We start from the raw sequence: 23,312 nt of genomic DNA on the forward strand, positions 1-23,312 counted from the left end.
GGCTGGGCACGGTGGCTCACGCCTGTAATCCCAGCACTCTGGGAGGCCGAGGCAGGTGGATCATGAGGTCAGGAGATCAAGACCATCCTGGCTAACACGGTGAAACCCCTCCCATCTCTACTAAAAATACAAAAACTTAGCCAGGCATGGTGGCGGGCACCTGTAGTCCCAGCTACTTGGGAGGCTGAGGCAGGAGAATGGCGTGAACCCGGGAGGCAGAGCTTGCAGTGAGCCGAGATCGCTGCCATGCACTCCAGCCTGGGCGACAGAGCAAGACTCCATCTCAAAAAATAAAAAAATAAAATAAATAAAAAATAAATAGAAGATAAGGCCAAGAGTCATTCATATATCTGGCAATCCAAATCTTGTATTGCTAACTTTCTAGTTTTATTTGGGGGGGGGAATAGATTGTCTCAAAATCAGTAGATGGCTATTTTAATGAAATCATTTCGAGCCAGTCTCCATCATTTTGTAAGCCACTGGAGAAATTACTGATGACCAAAGTAATTTCCTTGTGTAGGAAACTAACAATACGATTGTGTTGACCTAAGATGCAGATTCTTTACTATTGTAAGAAATAACTGAATTAGGTATTTAGTTTGGTCCTTTTAATAATGTTTCTCTCTAAAGGGTTTCACATGAAAATCACTAGATTTTCATGTTTAAATCACTAGATTTAAAGCTATACTTGAGTTTCACCCTGTATGGATTCTGAAACAGAAAGTTTAGGATGGAGCTTCCTGGCACGTGTACTTGTAAAAATATATACATATATGCATCTAGGCTTTGCAGAGTCTCACTCGAAAATCACAACTAAAGTTTTTTTTGGTTTTTTGTTTTGTAATTTTGATACAGGGTCTCACTTTGACACTCACTGCAGCCTCAACCTCCTGGGATCAATCAGTTCTCCCACTTCAGCCTCCAAGTAGCTGGAACTACAGGCAGATGTTACCATGCCCAGATAATTTTTGTGTTTTCTGTAGAGACAGGGTTTCGCCATGTTACACAGGCTGGTCTCGAACTCCTGGGCTCAAGCAATCCACTTGCCTTGGCCTCCCAAAGTGCTGGGATTACAGGCATGAGCCACCACACCCTGCCTAAACAACTAAAGTATTTTACCTCTGGCTGACTAAAGAAAACTAGGGTAGATGTCCCATTTCTTTTTTTTTTTTTTTTTTTTTTTTTTTTTTTTTTTTTTTTTTTTTTTTTTTTTGAGACAGAGTTGCTGTCGCCCAGGCTGGAGTGCAGTGGCACCATCTCGGCTCACTGCAGGCTCCGCCCCCCGGGGTTCACGCCATTCTCCTGCCTCAGCCTCCCGAGTAGCTGGGACTACAGGCGCCCGCCACCTCGCCCGGCTAATTTTTGTATTTTTTAGCAGAGACGGGGTTTCACTGTGTTAGCCAGGATGGTCTCGATCTCCTGACCTTGTGATCCGCCCGCCTCGGCCTCCCAAAGTGCTGGGATTACAGGCGTGAGCCACCGCGCCCGGCCTAAATACCCATTTCTTTCATACCCTGCCTTTTAGGTGTGTTGAAGGCATGTAATATTTCCATTAGAAAGCCTTGATGTTGGCAGGCTTTATAGAGTTCCAGTTTGAAACCAGCACTCCTTGGGAATTTGAGTTTAGAGGGTGTTTACCTCTGTATTTTTTTTTTTTTTTTGAGTCAAAGTTTCACTGTTGCCCAGGCTGAAGTGCAGTGGCACAATCATTGGTTACTGCAGCCTCAAACTCCTGGGCTTAAGCGAGCCTCGCACTTCAGCCTCCCTAGTAGCTGGAACTACAGGCACATACCACCATGCCCAGCTCTGTTTACCTCCTGAGCTGATGAGGTTTCCTCTGATATTGGCCAAAAGTTGATTTTTCATTGATTCATTGATTGATTGGTTGATTGAGAGAGGGTCTCTCTCTGTAGCCCAGGCTGGAGTGCAGTGGCACGATCTCAGCTCACTGCAACCTCTGCCTCCTGAGTTCAAGCAATTCTCCTGCCTCAGCCTCTTGATTAGCTGGGATTACAGGCGTGCACCACCACACCTGTCTAATTTTTATATTTTTGGTAGAGACAGGGTTTTGCCATGTTGGCCAGGCTGGTTTCAAACTCGTGACCTCAAGTGATCTGGCTGCCTTGACTTCCCAAAGTGTTGGGATTACAGGCGTGAGTGAGCCACCACTCCTGGCCTTGATTTTCTTTTAATGTGTTGTTTTTCTGACTTTGCCTAGATTTTTGTGATGACATAAAAAAAGAATCTAATAATTATAAAGGTATTTTACAGTAATAAAGAATTCCTTTCTCATAAAGATATTTTTTTCTCTGTTTTCAGTGGCTTGATTAAACTGGCATCCCAGAATTTTTCCTATGGAGTTACTGAAATGTATAAAGCGTGTTTTCTTGGTGCAACAGTGAAGTATCTTCAAAAATTCATCCCTGAAATTACTATCAGTGATATACTTAGGTAAGGAAAAGGGATAAGGAGTGTAAATACAGTCCCAACCTATGTGAACTTGAGAGGTGGGTCTGACTTGGTGATTAGTAAGCACCATTTCGGAGTCAGTCTGCATATGCACTGAATTTTTGTTTGCTCGCTTTCCCAACATGTTGAATTCCCTTTGCAGTGCATTTATTGGGCATTGCTACATCATGGACCTTAGTACTGGTGCATTTATAATTATCTAGACTCCCTTACAGCTCTGATCTGAAATCTCCATGACAGCTTTATTGTGATGCTACCTTAGCCTTTTTGTCAACTGTCACTCCTAATAAAAACAACTTGCCTGAATTTTTAAAAATCTCTCTGGCCAGTTACTCTTGTGATTCCAAAGCCTTTTGGCCTTAATTTTGTATAAGATTATTGATCACTATGTTAGCTAATTAGGTAATAAGCACGTTAAAACATTATATTTTGATTGATTCTTAAAACTTAAAAAAAAACTTTTAGGTTTGGGGGTACATGTGAAGGTTTCTACATAGGTAAACACATGTCATGGGGTTTATTGTGCATATTATTTTATCACCCAGATATCAAGCCCAGTACCCAATAGTTATCTTTTCTGCTTCTCTCCCTCGTCCCTCCCTCCCCACTTAAGTAGACTGCAGTGTCTGTTGTTTCTTTCTTTGTGTTCATGTGTTCTCATCATTTAGCTCCCACTTATAAGTAAGAACATGTGGTATTTGGTTTTCTGTTCCTGTGTTAGTTTGCTAAGGATGATAGCCTCCAGCTCCATTAAAACCTGTTAGAAACACACTCCTAGACCTGGCATCTCACCTTGCTTCTTCTCTACTTCTTTTGTTCTTTCTTGGACCTTATTGCACTCAGGGACCCTACTTTCAGGATAGGAGTGGAAAGCAGCGTGGTAACAATCAGAGTCCTTGCTACAGGGGTATGGGGCAAAGTAAGGACAACTTACATCTTTTATTTTCATATATTTTTTGAAATGGAGTTTCGCTCTTGTTGTCCAGGCTGGAGTGCAATGGTACCATCTCAGCTCACTGCAACCTCCGCCTCCTGGGTTCAAGCAATTCCCCTGCCTCAGCCTCCTGAGTAGCTGGGATTACAGGCATGTGCCACCACGTCCGGCTAATTTTGTATTTTTAGTAGAAACAGGGTTTCTCCTGTTAGCCAGGCTGGTCTCAAACTCCCGACCTCAGGGGATCCACACGCCTCAGCCTCCCAAAGTGCTGGGATTACAGGCGTGAGCCACTGCACCCGGCCACATCTTTTATTCTTAAAGATAAAAGACTTTTGCGTGGCGGCTCACACCTGTAATCCCAGCACTTAGGAGGCTGAGGCAGGTGGATCACCTGAGGTCAGGAGTTCCAGACCAGCCTGACCAAAATGGAGAAATCTTGTGTCTATTAAAAATACAAAATTAGCCGGGCATGGTGGCACATGCCTGTAATCCCAGCTATTTGGGAGACTGAAGCAGGAGAATGGCTTGAACCTGGGAGGCAGAGGTTGCAGTGAGGCAAGATCACACCATTGCACTCTAGCCTGGGCAACAAGAGCAAAACTCCGTCTCACAAAAAAAAGATAAAAGCCTTTCTAGACTTGATCTGTAGAATATTCTTAATACCACCCAAACCTATTTTTTCCCCTCTTTGGTAATGTTTTTAGTGTTCACCTTTTTTCCCGAGCAAGCCATTCTTTAGGTCTAATCAGCAGTGTACTTTGAGGTACTCTCACCCTGCATTTACAATCCATCCCTCCATGAATCTTCTGAGCACTAGATATCTGCTTTCTCTGTAACAGCTGCTGAACTAGCCTGGTAAAAAATGTCAGCAGGCTTGACTGTGTATCTGTGAAGAGAGCAATAATCATGTCAGCTGTCTCTCTTAGGGGAGCGTCCTCGTTTAAATCTGACTCTAATGTATCATTCTGAGACCAGCATGTTTGAATCCTTAGAAGAACTATTAAAACTCAGCTAATGTTTTTACTCTTATCTCTTTCACTCCTCTACTCACCTTCTGAAATAGAAGGGATAAAAATATCTAGCCATTATTTTCTTTCACTCACTTATAAGTAAGGGCTTTTATGTTTTCAGTGATCTGCTTTAGCAAACTTGTGATGTTTTATATCTGAAAATAGACTGGTCAAATCTGGTTTCTATTACTGCTATTAATATTCCTTGGAAAACAAACGAGGTGAGCATAGTGAATTCTGTGTAAAAATAGTTGCAGTGAATTCACTGCCTGTATTCAGTTACCACCCTTTCGTAGAAGCCTGAGGAAAACTTTTTAGACCACTGGATTTCATATGGTAGAACTGGACTTCAGGCTTATAAAAATAAGATCAATAGATTTTTTTTAAGCTCTGTTGCTAGGCTGGAGTGCAGTGCTATGATCTTGACTTACTGCAACCTCCAACTCCCTGGTTCAGGCAATTCTCCTGCCTCAGCCGCCTGAGTAGCTGGGATTACAGGCATGCACCACCATGCCCAGCTAATTTTTGTATTTTTAATAGAGATAGGGTTTCATCGAGAGCCAGGATGGTCTCGATCTCCTGACCTCGTGATCCTCCTGCCTTGGCCTCCCAAAGTGCTGGGATTACAGGGGTGAGCCAATGCACCTGGCCAAGATCAATAGACTTTTCCACAGCTTGAAGCCTAAGTCCTGCCTTGTCTCATTTGTCTTGCAACCAGTATACTAAACCATAATGCCCTTAGTATTGCAGTGAAAGCATATCAGGCAGTAGTAGATAGTAAAAGATAGTTGAAGCAATGCTTTCAGTGGGGTGTGTTTCCCAGGATGGTGTCCTTAAATTTCAGTAACCACTGAAGGGCACCCAGGTTGACTTCTCATTGCTTAGCCAGAGCATTGTGGGCAATAATTTACTGGTGAACATGAGATTGGAATATAAAGTTATAATCTGTTAAATATTTGCATTGGATAAACTTCTCATTGTTAAATGATGATCTCTAACACTCTTAATGTTAGCTCTAGGCCAGGGACAGTGGCTCATGCCTGTAATCCTAGTGCTTTGGGAGGCTGAGGTGGGAGGATCGCTTGAGCCCAGGAGTTTGAGACCAGCCTGGGCAATATAGTGAGATGCCACCTCTACAACTTTTTTTTTTAATTAGCTGGGCGGGTGGTGCACGCCTATAGTTGTAGCTACTAGAGAGGCTTAGGTGGGAAGATCCCTTGAGCCCAGGATGCTGAAGCTACGGTTAGCCATTATTGCACTACTGTCCTCCAGCCTGGAGGAAAGAACAAGACCCTGTCTCAAATATAAATATATATATATATAGCTCTAAACTTTAAAAATTTGTTCTGTGATTAATTTTGACATGTTAATCTAACAGCAGTTTGTATCTGTTAGCACTGTAAAGATATAAAAGACGAAGACATATATGTCACAATTTCCCCATTTTCAGTTTGGAAAATGTCTTCTATGGGGAATTCTAGAGTAAACTTTCAGGCAAGATGTTTTCATAGCAAGTGATAACTAGAGTGTGTGAAACACAAAGGCGCAAAACTCAAACATATCTACAATAAAGTTGTAATGGCTTATGGTGATCTAGATTAGGGTTTCTCAGTCTTGATGCTATTGACATATTGAGCCAAATAATTATTTATTGTGGAGGAGTGTCCAGTTCATTGTATAATTTTTTTTTTTTTTAGACGGAGTCTCACAGTGTTACCTGGGCTATAATGCAGTAGTGCCATCTGGGCTCACTGCAACCTCTGCCTCCCGGGTTCGAGTGATTCTCCTCACTTAGCCTTCTGAGCAGCTGGGATTACAGGCGCCTGCCACCACACCCGGCTAATTTTTTGTATTTTTAGTAGAGATTGGGTTGCACCATGTTGGCCTGGCTGGTCTCACCCTCCTGACCTCAGGTAATCTACCCACCTTGGCCTCCCAAAGTGCTAGGATTACAGGCTTGAGCCACCGTGCCCAGCCATTGTAGAATGTGTAACAGCATCCCTAGCCTCTACTCATTCTCCTATTTGTGACAACCAAAAATGTGTTGACATTGCCAGATGTCCTGCAGGGGCAAAATCTCCCTCGGTTGAGAACCACTAGTGTAGAGAATTTGGTAACCTTCACACTACAAAATACTAATAAGAGTCTGGCCGGGCACGGTGGCTCACGCCTGTAATCCCAGCACTTTGGGAGTCCGAGGCGGGTGGATCACGAGGTCAGGAGATCGAGACCACGGTGAAACCCCGTCTCTACTAAAAATACAAAAAATTAGCCGGGGAAGGTGGCGGGTACCTGTAGTCCCAGTTACTCAGGAGGCTGAGGCAGGAGAATGGTGTGAACCCGGAAGGCGGAGCTTGCAGTGAGCCGAGATCGCGCCACTGCACTCCAGCCTCGGCGACAGCGAGACTCCGTCTCAAAAAAAAAAGAGTCTGGAGGAAATATGATAAACATCCTTGAAATACATATAGCTGAGAGTAAGGGAAAGTAAGGGGCATCCCAGAGCAAAAAACAAAAAGAAAAAATTCATACTAAAAGGAGTTGGTGCTGATGCTGACTTGGAGAGGTGGGGATGGTTTGCTAATTTTAATAACTGAGGGGCTTGAGTTATATTTTTAATTAATGTGTGACTCACATATAAAATATGTAGATCTTAAGTGCTTAGTAAATTTTGATAATTGTACAAACCATATCCACCACACAAAACAAGATATAGGACATTAGGGACTTGTATTTTAATTGCCACCCAAGTGCTGAAAAAGAAATCTTGGGTCTGTACAAGGTAGAAAGTTGGAACTGAGAAGACTCTAATGTAAAGCCCCCTAGGGACTCTTGAAAGGCTATACCCTCAGAAGAAAGGAAGTCTGGAAAAAAAATATATTCCCCTTGGCACTGGGAAGTATTAAGGAACTTTGTCTATCTTGGTCTTGAGGTTGGGGAGTGGGAGGAATCTTCCCAAAAATCTAGAATCCCTCAAAGCGCTTAGATTTTGAACATATACCACCAGCTTGGTTTAGGAGCTGTAAGCTAACAAATTAACTGAAAAAGTGGAGCCAGACATTTCTGGATCCTGCTTCAATCAATCAATCAATCTCTCTCTCTCTCTCTCTGTCTCTCTCTCTGTCTTCTTCTCTCTTCTTCTTTCTCCCCCCTCCCCTCCCCACCCCCTCTAATTCAAGTAAATTAGAGAGACTAAAAATCAGGTAATTTGACCACAAAGTGACTACTGACACTAAGCAATTATTGGTTTATAATTATTTTTAAGAATTTTTTTTTAAGAGTCTCGCTCTGTCTCCCTGGAGTGCAGTGGCGCAATCTCAGCTCACTGCAACCTCCACTTCCCAGGTTCAGGTGACTCTCCTGCCTCAGCCTCCTGAATAGCTGGGATTATAGGCATGTGCCACCATGGCTGGCTGATTTTTTTTTCCTATTTTTAGTAGAGATGGGATTTTACTATGTTGGCCATGCTGGTCTGGACTTCGGACCTCAAGTGATTGATCTACCTGCCTTGGCCTCCCAAAGTGCTGAGATTACAGGTGTGAGCCACTGCGCCTGGATAATTTTCAAGAATCTTTTTAAAAGAAATACACATTGAGGCCGGGCGGGGTGGCTCATGCCTGTAATCTCAGCACTTTGAGAGGCTGAGGTGGGTGGATTGCTTGGGCAGCCTGGGCAACATAGTGAGATCAGCCTGGATGACATAGTGAGACCCCATTTCTAAAAAAAAAAAAAAAAAAACAGAAAGAAAAGAAAACAAATACACATTGAAGTGAAGTGGTATGCCATCTGGGATTTGCTTTAAAATAATTCAGTGGGGGTGTTGTGGCTCATGCATATAGTCCCAGCTACTTGGGAGGCTGAGGTAGGAGGATTGCTTGAGCCCAGGAGTTTTAATCCAGCTTAGCAAGACAACATGTCTAACAAATAATAAAATATGGTTGGGCTCAGTGGCTCCTGCCTTTAATCCTAGCACTTTGGGTGGCTGAGGCAGGATTGTTTGACCTGAGGAGTTCAAGACCATTCTGGGCAATACAACGAGACCTTGTCTCTAGTAAAAATTAAAAAGAAAAAAGGAAAAAAAGAGCCTGGCGTGGTGGTGCATGTCTGTAGTCCCAACTACTCAGGAGGCTGAGGCAAGATAATTGCTTGAGCCTAGTAGTCGAGGCAGCAGTGAGCCATGATAACACCACTGCACTCCAGTCTGGACAACAGAGTGAGCCCTGTCTCAAAAATAAATAAAATTAAATAAAAAATTATAAAATACTAAAATAGGTCAGGCACCGTGGGCTCTCTCCTGCAATCCTAGCACTTTGGGAGACTGAGTCAGGAGGATTCTTGAGGCCAGGAGTTCCAAACCAGCCTGGACGACATAGCAAGACCCCATCTATACCAAAAATTTAAAAACTAGCTGGGTGTGATGGCATGTTCCTGTAGTCCCACCTACTCTGGATGCTGAGGCAGGAGGATTGCTTGAGCCCAGGAGTTAAAGGCTGTAGTGAGCTGTGATCATGCCAGTGCACTCCAGCCTGGGTGACAGAGCAAGACCCTGTCTCAAAAAGTAAGACTGGGCGTGGTGGCTGACACCTATAATCCCAGCACTTTGGGAGACTGAGATGGGAGAATTGCTTGGGCCCAAGAGTTTGAGGCCAGCCTGGGCAATATAGTGAGACCTTGTCTCTAAAAAAATATTTTTAAAAAACAATTAGCTGGGTGTGGTGGTGTCCACCTGTGGTCCCAGCTATTCAGGAGGCTGAGAGGGGAGGATTGCTTGAGCCTGGGAGGTCAAGGCTGCAGTAAGTTGTGATTGTGCCACTGCACTCCAGCCTGGGTGACAGAAGTGAGAGGCCTGTCTCTAAAAAAAGTAAAATAACCCAGTGGAGAGACATTGGTGTTAGACTGGTACATAGATGAAAAAAGATTGGCTGTGTGTGTATAATTGTTGCAACTGAGTAATAAATACATGCGAGTTCATTATACTGTTGGTTTTGTTTCTTTCTTTTTCTTTTTTTTTTTAACTTTTTGATGTGTTTAAAATTTTCCATTTAAAAAAAGTGCTCTCAGGATAGTAATAGAAGCAAATGTAAAACCACTACAGAGGGACACACCCTGAATCCAACCCCTCCCAGATGATTCCCACAGATAAAGCCCTACTGAACAGAAACTCACAATCAGAAGTTACAAACCACCATAAGTGAGAGTCAGCAGATAAAATAAGTGGCAGAATTAGACTTCTAACAACTATGGGTAATAGTAATAATAGAAACTGTAAAGTAAATATGCTTCAATTAATCAAAAACAAGGTAATGAAAACAGGAAAAAAAAAAAGAAAAAAGGACTAGGCAAATTAGTTGGAAACCACCTAATGAGAATTTCTGGAAATAAAAATACAGTTTTTAAATTTTAAAACTCAGGCTAGGCTTGGCGGCCCACTTCTGTAATCCCAGAACTTTGGGAGGCCAAGGTGGGAAGATTGGGTCCAGGAGTTCAAGACCAGCCTAGGCAACATAGTAAGATCCTATCTCTACAAAAAGTTTTAAAAATTAACCAGGTATGATGGTACACACCTGTAGTCCCAGCTACTCTGGAGGCCGAGGAGGGAGGATGGCTTGAGCCTAAGAGGTCAAGGCTGCAATGAGCTGTGATCACACCACTGCCCTCCAGCCTGGGCAACAGAGCAAGACCCTGTCTCAAAAAAAAAAAATTAAAGGAAAAACCTCAGATGACTAGGTTAGACAGCTGGTTAGACCTATCTTAAGAGGAAATTATCAAATTGGAAGGTAACTCAGAAGAATTTAGAAAGCAATACTGCAAGATAAAGATGTATCCATAAAAGTTAAAAGACGTGGGGGTGAGCACAGTGGCTCATGCCTGTAATCCCAGCACTTTGCCAGCCCATGGAGGGTGGATTACCTGAGGTTAGGAGTTCAAGATCAGCCTGGCCAACATGGCAAAACCCCGTCTTTACTAAAAATACAAAAACTAGCTGTGGTGGGCACCTGTAATCCCAGCTACTTGGGAGGCTGAGGCAGGAGAATCACTTGAACCTGGGAGGCAGAGGTTGCAGTGAGCTGAGATGACACCATTGTACCCCAGCCTGAGTGACAGAGTGAGACTCCATCTCAAAAATAAAATAAGACATGGAAAAGAAAACTGAGAAGATTCCAGCCTATCTCTCATAGGTGTTACAGAGAAATTGAGAAGAGGCAATCCTTTGAGGAGAGAATACTTAAAAATTTTCTAGAATTGACAAAAAGACCTCAAATTCAACATGTACAGTGCATCCCATCTGAGTAAATAAAACTAAATACAAGATGGAAATAGATTTCCAATTTAGTAGAGAAGGAAAAAAAGAATATAGAAAATTCAATAAGTGAAGAAAGAGAATAGAAACCTTAGAAAATCAGGTTAGATAGCATAAAATAATATAGTAGAAATCAAACGTATCAGTAATTACAGTAAATGTAAATGTATTTAATAGTTAAGACAGATTATCAGGTTGGGTTTTTAAAAAATCTATGTGCTAGAAAAATGCTTTTAATTTTTTTTTTTTTGTAAGACAGGATCTCGCCCTGTCACCCAGGCAGGAGTGGAGTGCAGTGATGTGATCATAGCTCACTGCAGCCTTGAACTCCTGGATTCAAGCCATCCTCCTGCCTCAACCTCCCAAATAGCTAGAACAACAGGTGTGTGCCACCACACCTGCCTAGTTATTATTTTCCTAGAGACAGAGTCTCCCTATATTGTCCAGGCTGGTTTGGAACTCCTGGGCTCAAGTGATTCTCCTGTGTCACCCTCCAAAAGCATTGGGATTATAGGCATGAGCCACTATGCCTGGTCTGGACTTATATTTTTAGATTAGCGGTGGAGTTTTATAAAATACTAGATTGTTCCATCATATTTGGAACTGGCTGAAGATGCCTGTTACAGCTTTTCATAGCTGTTTTCCCAACCTGTAGTGTAATGCTTGATGTATGACAATAAGGTAATACAAGACTTCTCATGAATATATGTATTTAGTTACACACTCACCTGTTCTTGTTTCTGGACATATTTTTTTTTCTTTTTTTGAGATGGAGTCTCACTCTATCACCCAGGCTGGAGTGCAGTGGCGTGATCTCAGCTCACTGTAACTTCTGCCTCCTGGGTTCAAGTGATTCTCCTGCCTCAGCCTCCTAAGTAGCTGGGATTACAAGCATGCGCCACGATGGTCAGCTAATTTTATGTTTTTAGTTAGAGATGAGGCTTCACCATGTTGGCCAGGCTGGTCTCAAACTCCTGACCTCAAGCGATCCACCCCTCGGGCCTCCCAAAGTGGGATTGGGCCTGAGCCACCCTGCCCAGGATATATTTAAAAATAAAAATTAAAAAAATAGAAATTTTAAATTTTAACTTAAAGCTTAAAGTTTCTAGCCTTATTGAATACCTACTATGTGCAAGACACAGATCTACACATGTGGGTGATGTAGGGGTGTTGACACCATACTTGCCCTCAAGACATTTATGGTTTATGTTACCTGAGATTTTCTTTTCTTTTTCTTTTTTTTCTTTTTTGGAGATGGAGTTTCGCTCTTGTTGCCCAGGCTGGAGTGTAGTGGTGCAATCTTGGCTCACTGCAACCTCCACCTCCTGGGTTCAAGCGATTTTCCTGCCTCAGCCTCCCGAGTAGCTGGGATTACAGGTGCCTGCTGCCATGCCCAGCTAATTTTTGTATTTTTAGTAGAGACGGGGTTTTGCCATATTGGCCAGGCTGGTCTCGAACTCCTGACCTCAGGTGATCCACCCACTTTGGCCTCTCAAAGTTCTAGGATTACAGGCGGGAGCCACCTCTCCCGGCTGAGATTTCAAATAATAATACTTATTTCAATTTGAAGTGTTCTGAGGGGAAAGCATATGTAATCCTACAAAGAAAAACCCTGAAGTTGCCTTAAGTGCTTGAAAAGGGAATGAAAAATTTGGTAGTTTAAACATTTCATGTTAAAAACTTGTTTGAACTAAAATGAAATCCTAAGAAAAATATCATTATTATTTATTTATTTATTTGAGACAGGCTCTCACTCTGTCACCCAGGCTGGAGTGCAGTGGTGTGATCACAGGTCAACTGCAGCATCTACCGCTGTTAGCTCAAGGGATCCTCCCACCTCTGCCTTCCAAGTAGCTGGGACTACAGACACTCAGACACTCACCACCACGCCTGACTGATTTTTTTTTTCTCGTATATATGGGGTTTCACCATGTTGCCCAGGCTGGTCTCAAACTCCTGAGTTCAAGTGATCCACCTGCTTTGGCCTCCCAAAGTTCTAGGATTACAAGCATGAGCCTCTGTGCCTGGCCAGAAAAACATTATTATTATTTTAAAATTTAGATTGTAGGGTTTTCAATATGTGGACAAGAGTATAGAGGACGTTGAGAACATAATTTTTGTTTGTAAGAAAAATAAATAAGTGTAGACATTTTTAACTGTGGTTAATCAATTTTAGCCTTTATGTGCCTAGAAGGAGCAAAGGGAATGTACTGACTGACTCTCTATACAGCAGAGTTTTACATTGGACACTCAACATCAGTGGCTGGTCCTGTTGTTGAGGGGAGAAATGCTACTTTGATGAGTTCAGATAAACTATAAATAGTATACAAAATAGGCCACATACCGGCTGATAAACATATGCATCTCTACCCCAAGAAGTTTCAGCTTTCAGTCCCATCCCTTCTTTTTGTGTTCTATGTGGTATATCTGATTCTTTAAGGTTTTTTTTAAAATTTTTATGGGTGCCTAGTAGGTATATATATTTATGGGGTACATGAGACATTTTGCTACAGGCATGTAATGCATAATAATCACATCATGGAAAATTGGTTATTCGTACCCTCAAGCATTTATCCTTTGTCTTATAAACAATTCAGTTACACTCTTAGTTATTTTTAAATGTACAATTAAATTATTATTGACTATGGTCTCCCTGTTGTGCTATCAAATACTAGGTCTTATTCATTTCATTCTTTCTATTTTTGGGGGGAGGTATCCATTAACCATCTCCACCTCCCCTGTAAACCCCCACTCCACACTACCTTTTGCAGCCTCTGGTAACAATCCTGCTCTCTTATCTCTATGCGTTCAATTGTTTTGATTTTTAGATCCCACTAATAAGTATGAACAGATAATATTTGTCTTTCTGTGCCTGGCTTATTTCATTTAACATAATGACCTCTATGTTGATGCAAATGACAGGATCTCATTCTTTTTAATGGCTGAATAGTACTCCATTGTGTATAGATACCACATTTTATTTATTCATTCATCTGTTGATGGACACCTAGGTTGCTTCCAAACCTTGGCTATTGTGAATACTGCTGCAGTAAACATGGAAATTCAGATATCTCTTTGATATACTGATTTCCTTTCTTTTGGGTATATATCCAGCAGTGGGATTCCTGGATCATGTAACTCTATCTTTAGCTTTTTGAGGAGCCTCCATACTATTGGCCATACTGGTTGTATTAATTTACATTCCTATCAACAGTGTATGAGGGTTCCCATTTCTCCATATCTTCACCAGCATTAGTTATTGCCTGTCTTTTGAATAAAAGCCATTTTAACTGAGGTGAGATGATATCTCCTTGTAGTTTTGATTTGCATTTCTCTGATGATCAGTGATGTTGAGCACCTTTTCATATGCCTGTTTGCCATTGGTATGTCTTCTTTTGAGAAATGTCTATTCAGATATTTTGCCCATTTTAAAATTGGATTATTAAATTTTTTTCCTGTAGAGTTGAGCTTCTTATATATTCTAGTTATTAATCCCTTGTCAGATGAGTAGTTTGCAAATATTTTCTCCCATTCTGTGGGTTGTCTCTTCACTCTGTTGATTGTTTCCTTTGCTGTGCAAAAGCTTTTTAACTTGATGTGATGCCATTCTGGATCATATTGTTTAATTTCTATGTGTTTATATAGTTTCCAAAATTCCTCTTGTGATTGATTTGTGGTTTTATTCCATTGTGGTCAGAGAAGATGCTTGATATTATTCCAGATTTTTTGAATGTTTTAAGACTTGTTTTGTGATCTAACATATGCTCTATCCCTGAGAATGATCCATGTGCTGAGGAGAAAAATGTGTATTCTGCAGTCATTGGATGAAATGTTCTGTAAATATCTATTAGGTCTATTTGTTCTGTAGTGCAGATTAAGTCTGACATTTCTTTGTCGAGGTTCTGCCTGGGAGATCTATCCAATACTGAAAGTGGGGTGTTTAAGTCTCCAGCTATTATTGTATTGGGGTCTATCTCTTTAGCTCTAATAATATTTGCTTTGTATAGCTGGGTACTCCAGTGTTGGGTGCATATATATTTACAATCATTATGTCCTCTTGCTGAATTGACTCCTTTATCATTATATAATAATCTTCTTTGTCTCTTCTTACAGTTTTTGTTTTGCAGTCTATTTTGTCTGATATCAATATAGCTATTCTAGCTATTCCTGCTCTTTTTTCATTTCCATTGTCATGGAATATCTTTTTCCATCCCTTTGTGTTTAGTCTCTTTGTATCTTTATAGGTGAAGTATGTTTCTTTTAGGCAACAGATCATTGGGTCTTGTTTTTTCATTCATTCAGCTACTCTATGTCTTTTGACTGCAGAGTTTAGTCTATTTACATTCAGTGTTATTATTGATAAGTAAGGATTTACTCCTGCCATTTTGTTATTTGTTTTCTGGTGGCTTTACAGTCTTCAATTCCTTCTTTGCTTTCTTCCTATCTTCCTTTTAATGAAGGTGATTTTTCTCTGATGGTATGTTTTCTTTCTTTTTATTTAATTTTTTGGTATCCATTGTATGTTTTTCTATTTGAGGTTACCATGAGGCTTGCAAATACTATCTTATAACCCACTATTTTAAACTGATGACAGCTTAATACTGATTGCATATGCAAACAAACACACAGAAAGAAAACTAATAAAAACTTGACACTTTAACTTTGTTCCTTGGCTTTTAAATTTTTTGTTTTTTTCTCTTTATGTCTTATTGTACTGTCTGTGTCTTGAAAAGTTGTTGTAGTTACTATTTTTGATTGGTTCATCATTTAGTCTTCCTATGTAAGATGAGAAGTTTATACACCACAATTATAGTGTTATACTATTCTGTGTTTTTGTGTGTGCTTGCTGTTATCAGGAAGTTTTGTACCTTTATATGATTTCTTCTTGCTCATTAACATCCTTTTCTTTCAGATTGAAGAACACTCTCTAGTATTTCTTGTAGGACATATCTAGTGTTGATGAAATCCCTCAGCTTTTGTTTGTCTGGGAAAGTATTTCTCCTTCATGCTTGAAGGATATTTTCACTGGATATACTATTTTAGAGTAAAAGGGTTTTTTCCTTCAGCACTTTAAATATGTCATGCCACTCTCTCCTGGCCTGTAAGGTTTCCACTGAAAAGTCTGCTGCCAGACATATTGGAGCGCCATTGTATATTATTTCTTTTTTCTTGCTGCTTTTAGAATTCTTTCTTTATCCTTGACCTTTGGGAGTTAGTCTCTGGATTAAATGCACTTGGGGTTCTATAATCTTCTTGTACTCAAATGTTGATATCTTTCTCTAGGTTTGGGAAGTTCTCTGTTATAATCCCTTTGAATAAACTATTTATCCCTATGTGTTTCTGTACCTCCTCTTTTAGGCCAATAACTCTTAGATTTACCCTTTTGAGAATGTTTTCTAGATCTTGTGGGCATGCTTCATTGTTTTTTATTCTTTTTTCTTTTGTCTCTTCTGACTATGTATTTTCAAATAGCCTGTCTTTCAGCTCACAAATTCTTCTGCCTGATCAGTTCTGTTGTTGAGACTCTGATACACTCTTCAGCATGTCAGTTGCATTTTTCATTTCTAGAATTTCTGTTTAATTCTTTTTAATTATTTCAATCCCTTTGTCAAATTTATCTGAAAGAATTATGAATTCCTTCTGTGTTGTCTTGAATTTCTTTGAGTTTCTTCAAAAGAGCTATTTTGAATTCTCTGTCAGAAAGGTCATATATCTCTGTTTCTCCAGGATTGGTCTCTGGTGCTTTATTTAGTTTATTTGAGGAGGTTATGTATTCCTGGATGGTGTTGATGCTAGTAGATGTTCTTTGGTGTCTGGGCATTGAAGAGTTGGGTACTTATTGTAGTCTTCACAGTCTGAGCTTGCTTGTGCATGTCCTTCTTGGGAAGGCTTTCTAGGTATTCAAAGGGACTTGGGTCACAAGCCCAATAACATTGTGTTTTTTGTAGACTTAATAGAGGTACCACCTAAGTGGTCTTGGATAAGATCCAGAAGAATTCTCTGGATCACCAGGCAGAGACTCTTGTTCTTTTCCCTTACTTCCTCCCAAATAAATGGAGTCTTTTTCTCTCTGTGCTAAACCCCCTGGAACTGGGGGGTGTAGTGATGCAAGCACTCCTGTGGCCAGCACCACTGGGACTGCATTGGGTCAGACCTGAAGCCAGCCCAGCACTGGGTCTTGCCCAGGGCCCTTCCCTTCAGGGCAGTAAGCTTCCTCAGGCCCCAGGCATGTCCAGAGATGCTGTCTGGAAGCCAGAGATTGGGGTCAAATACCTTAGTAGTTTACCTGATGTTCTGTTCTACTGCGGATAACTAGCACTCATACCACAATACAAAGTTCTTCTCACTCTTCCCTCCCCTTTCCACAGGCAGAGAGGCCACCCCCTGTGGCTACCACCACCTTTGGTCCACAGGCTTTCTGCCAGGCCACCACTAATATTCACCTAAAGCCCAAGGGCTCTTCCATCAGCTTGTGGTGAAAGCTGCCTGGCCTGGGACTTACCCTTCAGGGCAGGGGGCTCCCCTCTGGCCCAGGTAGTTCTAGAAATGCTGTCCAAGAGTGTTGGCCTGGGCCGGATGTGGTGGCTCATGCCTGTAATCCCAGCACTTTGGAAGGCCAAGATGGGTGGATCACCTGAGGTCAGGAGTTTGAGACCAGCCTGGTCAACATGGCGAAACCCTATCTCTACTAAAAATACAAAAATCAGCTGGGCATGGTGGAGTGCGCCTGTAATCCCAGCTACTTGGAAGGCTGAGGCAGGAGAATCGCTTGAGCTCAGGAGGTAGAGGTTGCAGTGAGCCAAGGTCACGCCACTTCACTCCAGTCTGGGCAACAGAGCGAGGCTCCATCTCAAAAAAAAAAGAAAAAGAAGAAAAAAGGAGTGTAAGCCTTGACTTGGGGACCCCAAGAACCTGCTCGTTGCTCTACCTCACTGTGGCTGAGCTGGTACCTAAGGAGTAAGACAAAGTCCCCTTTACTTTTCTCTCTGCTTTTCTCAAACAGAAGGAGTCTTTCACTGTAGCCACCACAGCTGGGAATGTGCTGGGTCACACCTGAAGGCCCATGACGCACTCCTTGGGTATCGCTGCTGGTTATTCAGGGCCCAAGGGCTCTTTAGTCAGCAGGTAATGTATCCTGCCAGGACTGGGTTTTTCCCTCCAAGGCAGTAGGTTCCCTTTTGGCCCGGGGTGGGTCTAGAAATGTTGTTCAGGAGCTAGGGCCTATAATGCGGGCCTCACAACTCTGCCCAGTGCCATATCCTACTGTGGCTGAGCTGGAATCCAAGATGTAAGACAGTCCTCTTTACTCTTTGCTGTTTGCTCCTTAAGCAGAAGAAAGGAGTCACTTCTATTGCAGCTGCCTTGGTTTGGGGGATGGATGATGCAAGCACTCCTTTAGCTATGCCAGCTGTTATCTCCCTAGATCACATGCCACCCTAGTCCACTTACTATAAGCCCAGCCTAGTGCTAGTAGCCTAGGAGTTGGAGTCCTTGTGCCCTAGACTATATTTCAAGTTTATCTAGGACCCCAGAGCATTTCAGCCCCACGGTGGTGAGGCTTGCAGGGAAACTCAAGTTCTGACCACTGGGATGGATGCTTCCTGTCTAGCTAGGGCAGGTCCAAATGCTCCCTCCATGTGCTGGCGCTGGCTGAGCCCAGCACGGCTTTATTCTCCACTATGACAGGGCAGCACTGAGTTCAATGTAAAGGCCCCCAGCCACTGTACCCTCCCTTTCCCAAGTACATAGGTTCTCTCTCCATACCACATGGCTGCTGCTAGGGGGTGAGGGAGGGGTGGCATTGGCGATGCAAGACCATTTTTTCTGCCCTCTTCAATGCCTCTTTCAATGATATGAAGTCAAAACCAGCCACTGTGATTGCTCACCTGATTTTTGGTTCTTGTGACGGTGCTTTTCTGTGTGCAGATAGTTAAAATTCGGTGTTCTAGCAGGGGAACTAATGTTTGTAGGCTTCTTTTCCAACGTCTTGCTCCACTTGCTCCCATATCTGATTCTTACTTGGAAATTCTTACAGCTAAAAAATCTCTTGTCCAGATTCCCTGCAGGATTCTATAGGTAAGATCACTTATCTTTATCATACAACCTTTCACTCTTACTGTTATAATTCTTATTTACCTCTCTACGAATGAATAGTATAGCTCTGTGATTTCAGGCAAGTTACTTAATCTCTCTGTGTTTCTTTGCTGTCAAATATAAACTGCATCAGCCTCTTAAGAGTTGTTTTGAGGATTAAATGAGGTAATTCCTAGTACAGAGTAAGCACTTACTAAATAATAGCTATTACTATTATCTCTCTTCAGCCAGCTGAAGTCTTAGAGGGCAGTGCCCTCATAGTGTTCTTTGTATCTTCTGCAAGTACTTATCTGATTTGTCCCAGAATTAGTAAAAAATGTTTAATATTGTTTCCTGATTTCTTGAGTCTTGCTGGTGTGTATAAGATAGAATTTTTCACACTGGGCTTCCTTGGACAAGTTTCATAAGAGGTGCTTTTTTGTAGTTCAAAAACACTGGATTCAAATTTCATCTGTAAATTTTAACTGTTTTAAAAAACAACAAAAATCTGTGAGCTCAAATGTTATAAAATAGAATTTTAAGTAATAAAGATTATCAGTGTCTTTACAGTTGTTCACACCTATAATCCCAGCATTTTGGGAGGCTAAGGTAGGAGGATCACTTGAGGCCAGGAGTTTGAGACCAGCCTGGGCAACATAGTGAGACCTTGTTTCTACAAAAAAAAAATTTTCTTTAATTAGCCAGGTGAGGTTGTGTACACAACCTGAGCAACAGATCAAGACTCTATCTCAATTAAAAGAAAAAGACTCTCATTTTATTAACATACTGCTAAATTATTTTTATGCTTTTCCTATCATCTTTTGAAATTGAAGATGATCCTGATATTGAAGGGTAAACTCTTAAAAACAAACTGCAAAACAAGAACTTGTTGCCATTTGCAAATATTTCTCTCCATAAATTTTAATTGTATGAATTTTAAAAATACAAAAATAAGTAGAATAGGATACAGGAATGCAACTGACACATAACCTCTGCTTTCATTGATCTGTATTACTCAGATGAGGCTTATTGTTGCCATTGATTGATTTTTATAATACATTCATTCTATAAATTTAAATACAAATATACCTGTTCTAATTAAGTGTGGATTTACCTACTACCTTTGGAAAGAGCAGACATTGACAAGTAACTTACTTGTTTTTATGTATTTCTTTAATAAGCATTTATTACACTGTTGTTATGTGATAGGTTTTAGGCTCTAAGCTAACAATATAGGTTTGATAGGCTACAACTGACAGCCTTTGGCTAAACATAAACTCATTGGGTTTCCATATAATTGTGCATTTAGAAGAATACTTTATTGCTTTAAGACTCTTTGGAAACACTGACTTGTAAAGTATCCTATGTCTTTGAGTCAGCTGACTCCCATCTTTTACTTTTGCAGGGGCCCAGCTGGAGTAAGAGCCCAAGCCCTGGATAGAGATGGAAATCTGGTAGAAGATTTTGTATTTGATGCAGGAGTTGGGGATATTGGAAATCGCATTCTTCATGTGAGAAATGCACCTTCCCCTGCTGCTACTTCTTCCATTGCAATTTCTGGAATGATTGCAGATGAAGTACAACAAAGATTTGAATTGTAAATAATGAAAGGAACTAGGTATGCACTGTAATCTTCATGTCAGCAACAAGAATGTACTAATTGCATTCTTTAATTTAAAAAATGGCTTTTAAACTTTCATTTTTAGGTCAAAGGTAACCACTGCATTGTTAAAATGATGTAACATAGAAATAATAATTTTCTACAAAAATTAGCCAGGCATGGTGGCGCATGCCTGTGATCTCAGCTACTCAGCAGGCTGAGGCAGGAGAATCAATTGAACCGAGGAGGCAGAGGTGAGCTGAGAGCTGAGATTGCACCACTGCACTCCAGCCTGGGTGACAGGGCAAGAAAAAATAATAATTTTCAAAATGTTAGGCTGGGGGCCATGGCCAGCACTTTGGGAAGCCAAGGCAGGTAGATTGTAGCCCAGGAGTTTGAGAACAGCCTGGGCAACATGACAAAACCCTGTTTCTACACAAAATTAGCTGGGTGTGGTGCCTCTGTAGTTCCAGCTCCTCAGTAGGCTGAGGTGAGAGGATCACTTGAGCCCTGGAGGTCCAGGCTGCAGTGAACTATGTTCATGACACTGCATTCCAGGCTGGATGATAGAGCAAGATCTTGTCTCAAAAAAAAAAAAAAAAATCCAGCCTGGGCAACATGGTGAATGAAACCCCATATCTACAAAAAATACAAAAATTAGCTGGGCATGATGGTGTGTGCCTGTAGTCCCAGCTACTTGGGGGGCTGAGGCAGGAGGATCGCTTGAGCCCAGGAGGTCAAGGCTATGGTGAGCTGTGTTCGTGCCACTATACCCTAGCCCGGGCAACAAGGTGAGTCCCTGACTCAAAAAATAAAAACAACAACAAAAAATAAATTCCATGCTTATTTACTTTGTGAATAAAGAGGCAAGATACAGTTTTATCTGTCCAAATCCCTGACTTTTTTTTTTTTTTTTCAGATGGAGTTTCGCTCTTGTTTCCCAGGCTTGAGTGCAATGGTGCGATCTTGGCTCACTGCAACCTCTGCCTCCCGGGTTCCAGCAATTCTGCCTCAACCTCCTGAGTAGCTGGGATTACAGGCGCCCACCACCCCATGCCTGGCTAATTTTTTGTATTTTTAGTAGAGACGGGGTTTTGCCATGTTGGTCAGGCTGATCTCGAATTCCTGACCTCAGGTGATCCACCTGCCTCAGCCTCCCAAAATGCTGGGATTACAGGTGTGAGCCACCACACTCAGCCATGAATCCCTGACTTTGTTAATGACCTGTCCTTACCAACCATGACCTAGAGAAGATTTGGCTTTTTAAGAATTTTGGAGAAAGATGGCATAAAAATGGATTATTTCCTTAAATCAATTTTTTAGCATTATACTACCTAAGCTCATTTGGTCTCTCATAGACAAGAAAATACATTATATTGTAGGTTACATTCTTTTAATTTGGAAGAGTCACAAAACTTACATTATTTAGAGCAACAATATTTGTATTTGGAAATTAAAAATTCACGATTTCAAGAAAATACATAAAATTTACATTTTTGAGTAGTTTGAATAAGTTTCTATCTTAATTATAATATTTGTAGGAAATAACAAACTCAAAACCTTTATTATTTCCAGTCTCTTTGTAACTGATGTGGTATGGTATCATCATGAAATCTAAACAGTGGTATACTGAGTGGTTGTCCTGCTCTTCAATCTCTGTGGCTGAGAACTGAAATAACTTAGAAGAGACAGATTTTTATGAGAGCAGTTTTAGAATCCTGACACTGATGCATAGAACTCTAATTTGAAAAAATTATTTATCTATTATATCTCTGATCTTTAGTCACACTAAGTCTCTCAAAATATTGGCCAAGATTGATAATGATTCATATGTACTTGATTTTTCAGGGCTCCTATAAACTTGTATAGGGATATTTTTCCATTTTTGATAAATATCTAACTTTGAGGCATTCACTTTTGTAAACCGCGAAAGTGCCTTACATTCATGTGTACCTCATGAGTATTTTCAGTTGTTGCCCAGTGCTGTGGTATATCCTGTATATATGTGTTGTGTGGTATCTGTTGAAATTATTCTTATAATTTAGAAAGTTAGAAAATAGAAATGTAAATGAAAATGTGGCAACCTGACTGCAGAACATTGAGTACTGAACCACATTTAGGTGAGGCATTTTCATCCATTCTCTCTGATTCGCTCTCTCAGGATTCATCTTCTACTGGGTATGTCTTCTTTCCTCTTAGCTCTCCAAAGCTGTATGATGGATGGGTGAGAAGGATGTGCATTTTGGTTGATAGGAAAAATGTTTCTGTTTTCTTCCTTTTCCCCTCACTTCAAGCATTGATGATTACATTGATTGAGCTACTTCATCCATTAATTTGAAAGGCTACACATACATCATCAGCTCATGTTCAAGAAGTAGCACATCCCAGGTAAACAGAGTAGGCCATTATTCAACACTTAGGATGAGTATATTAAAAGCATTCAGATATCAATGACAGAAGAAACAAGCCCTAATGTTTCTTTATAACAGCTGATTCCTGCAAGAAATGCAAACACAGGATATTTTTCTGTTCCATTACAAGATTACTAAGAGATGGAAAATATTATCATTCTCTATTTTGTCAATAGTACGATTGCATACATACTAAGTTGTAAAGACTGGAATTACAAAAAATGATTGTCCTAATTGAAGCAATCCTCAATCCATTCAAGTCTGTACAATACCCTGAAAAATAAAAATGAAAAATTTGTGGACCGTGTTTTGAATATGTAGGTTATTCTGTTTGTAAAACATTTTATGTGTATGTCAATAGGGTTTTGTTGTTTAATACTGATATAATAAAGTTTTATGTATTTCTGACAGAAGAAATGTATATTAATATTTAAAATATTTTAATGAGCCTTGGTGTTGTAGAGAACATATTTTTTAGTTCCATAAAAACTTTTATGCAAATAAATTTTTTTAT

General features: G+C 40.8%; 1 protein-coding gene across 5 annotated transcripts in view; it reads left to right on the forward strand.

Annotated features, from left to right (window-relative positions):
* The window catches only part of L2HGDH (L-2-hydroxyglutarate dehydrogenase), a 66,918-nt gene extending 43,703 nt beyond the window's left edge, over positions 1 to 23,215 (forward strand). For 4 of the 5 annotated variants that reach the window (XM_055289439.2, XM_063644594.1, XM_063644597.1 and 1 more), the window contains 3 exons: positions 2,320 to 2,451; positions 20,193 to 20,405; positions 21,307 to 23,215. In XM_055289439.2, the coding sequence (XP_055145414.1) occupies positions 2,320 to 2,451; positions 20,193 to 20,388 (328 nt within the window). In that variant the 3' untranslated portion in view covers positions 20,389 to 20,405; positions 21,307 to 23,215. The remainder of the gene's footprint in view (positions 1 to 2,319; positions 2,452 to 20,192; positions 20,406 to 21,306) is intronic. The other variant, XM_063644595.1, reaches the window with a different exon arrangement.
* The last annotated feature ends 97 nt before the right edge of the window (positions 23,216 to 23,312 follow it).

This window comes from Symphalangus syndactylus, chromosome 8 (assembly GCF_028878055.3).
Source record: "Symphalangus syndactylus isolate Jambi chromosome 8, NHGRI_mSymSyn1-v2.1_pri, whole genome shotgun sequence".
Taxonomy (NCBI): domain Eukaryota; kingdom Metazoa; phylum Chordata; class Mammalia; order Primates; family Hylobatidae; genus Symphalangus; species Symphalangus syndactylus.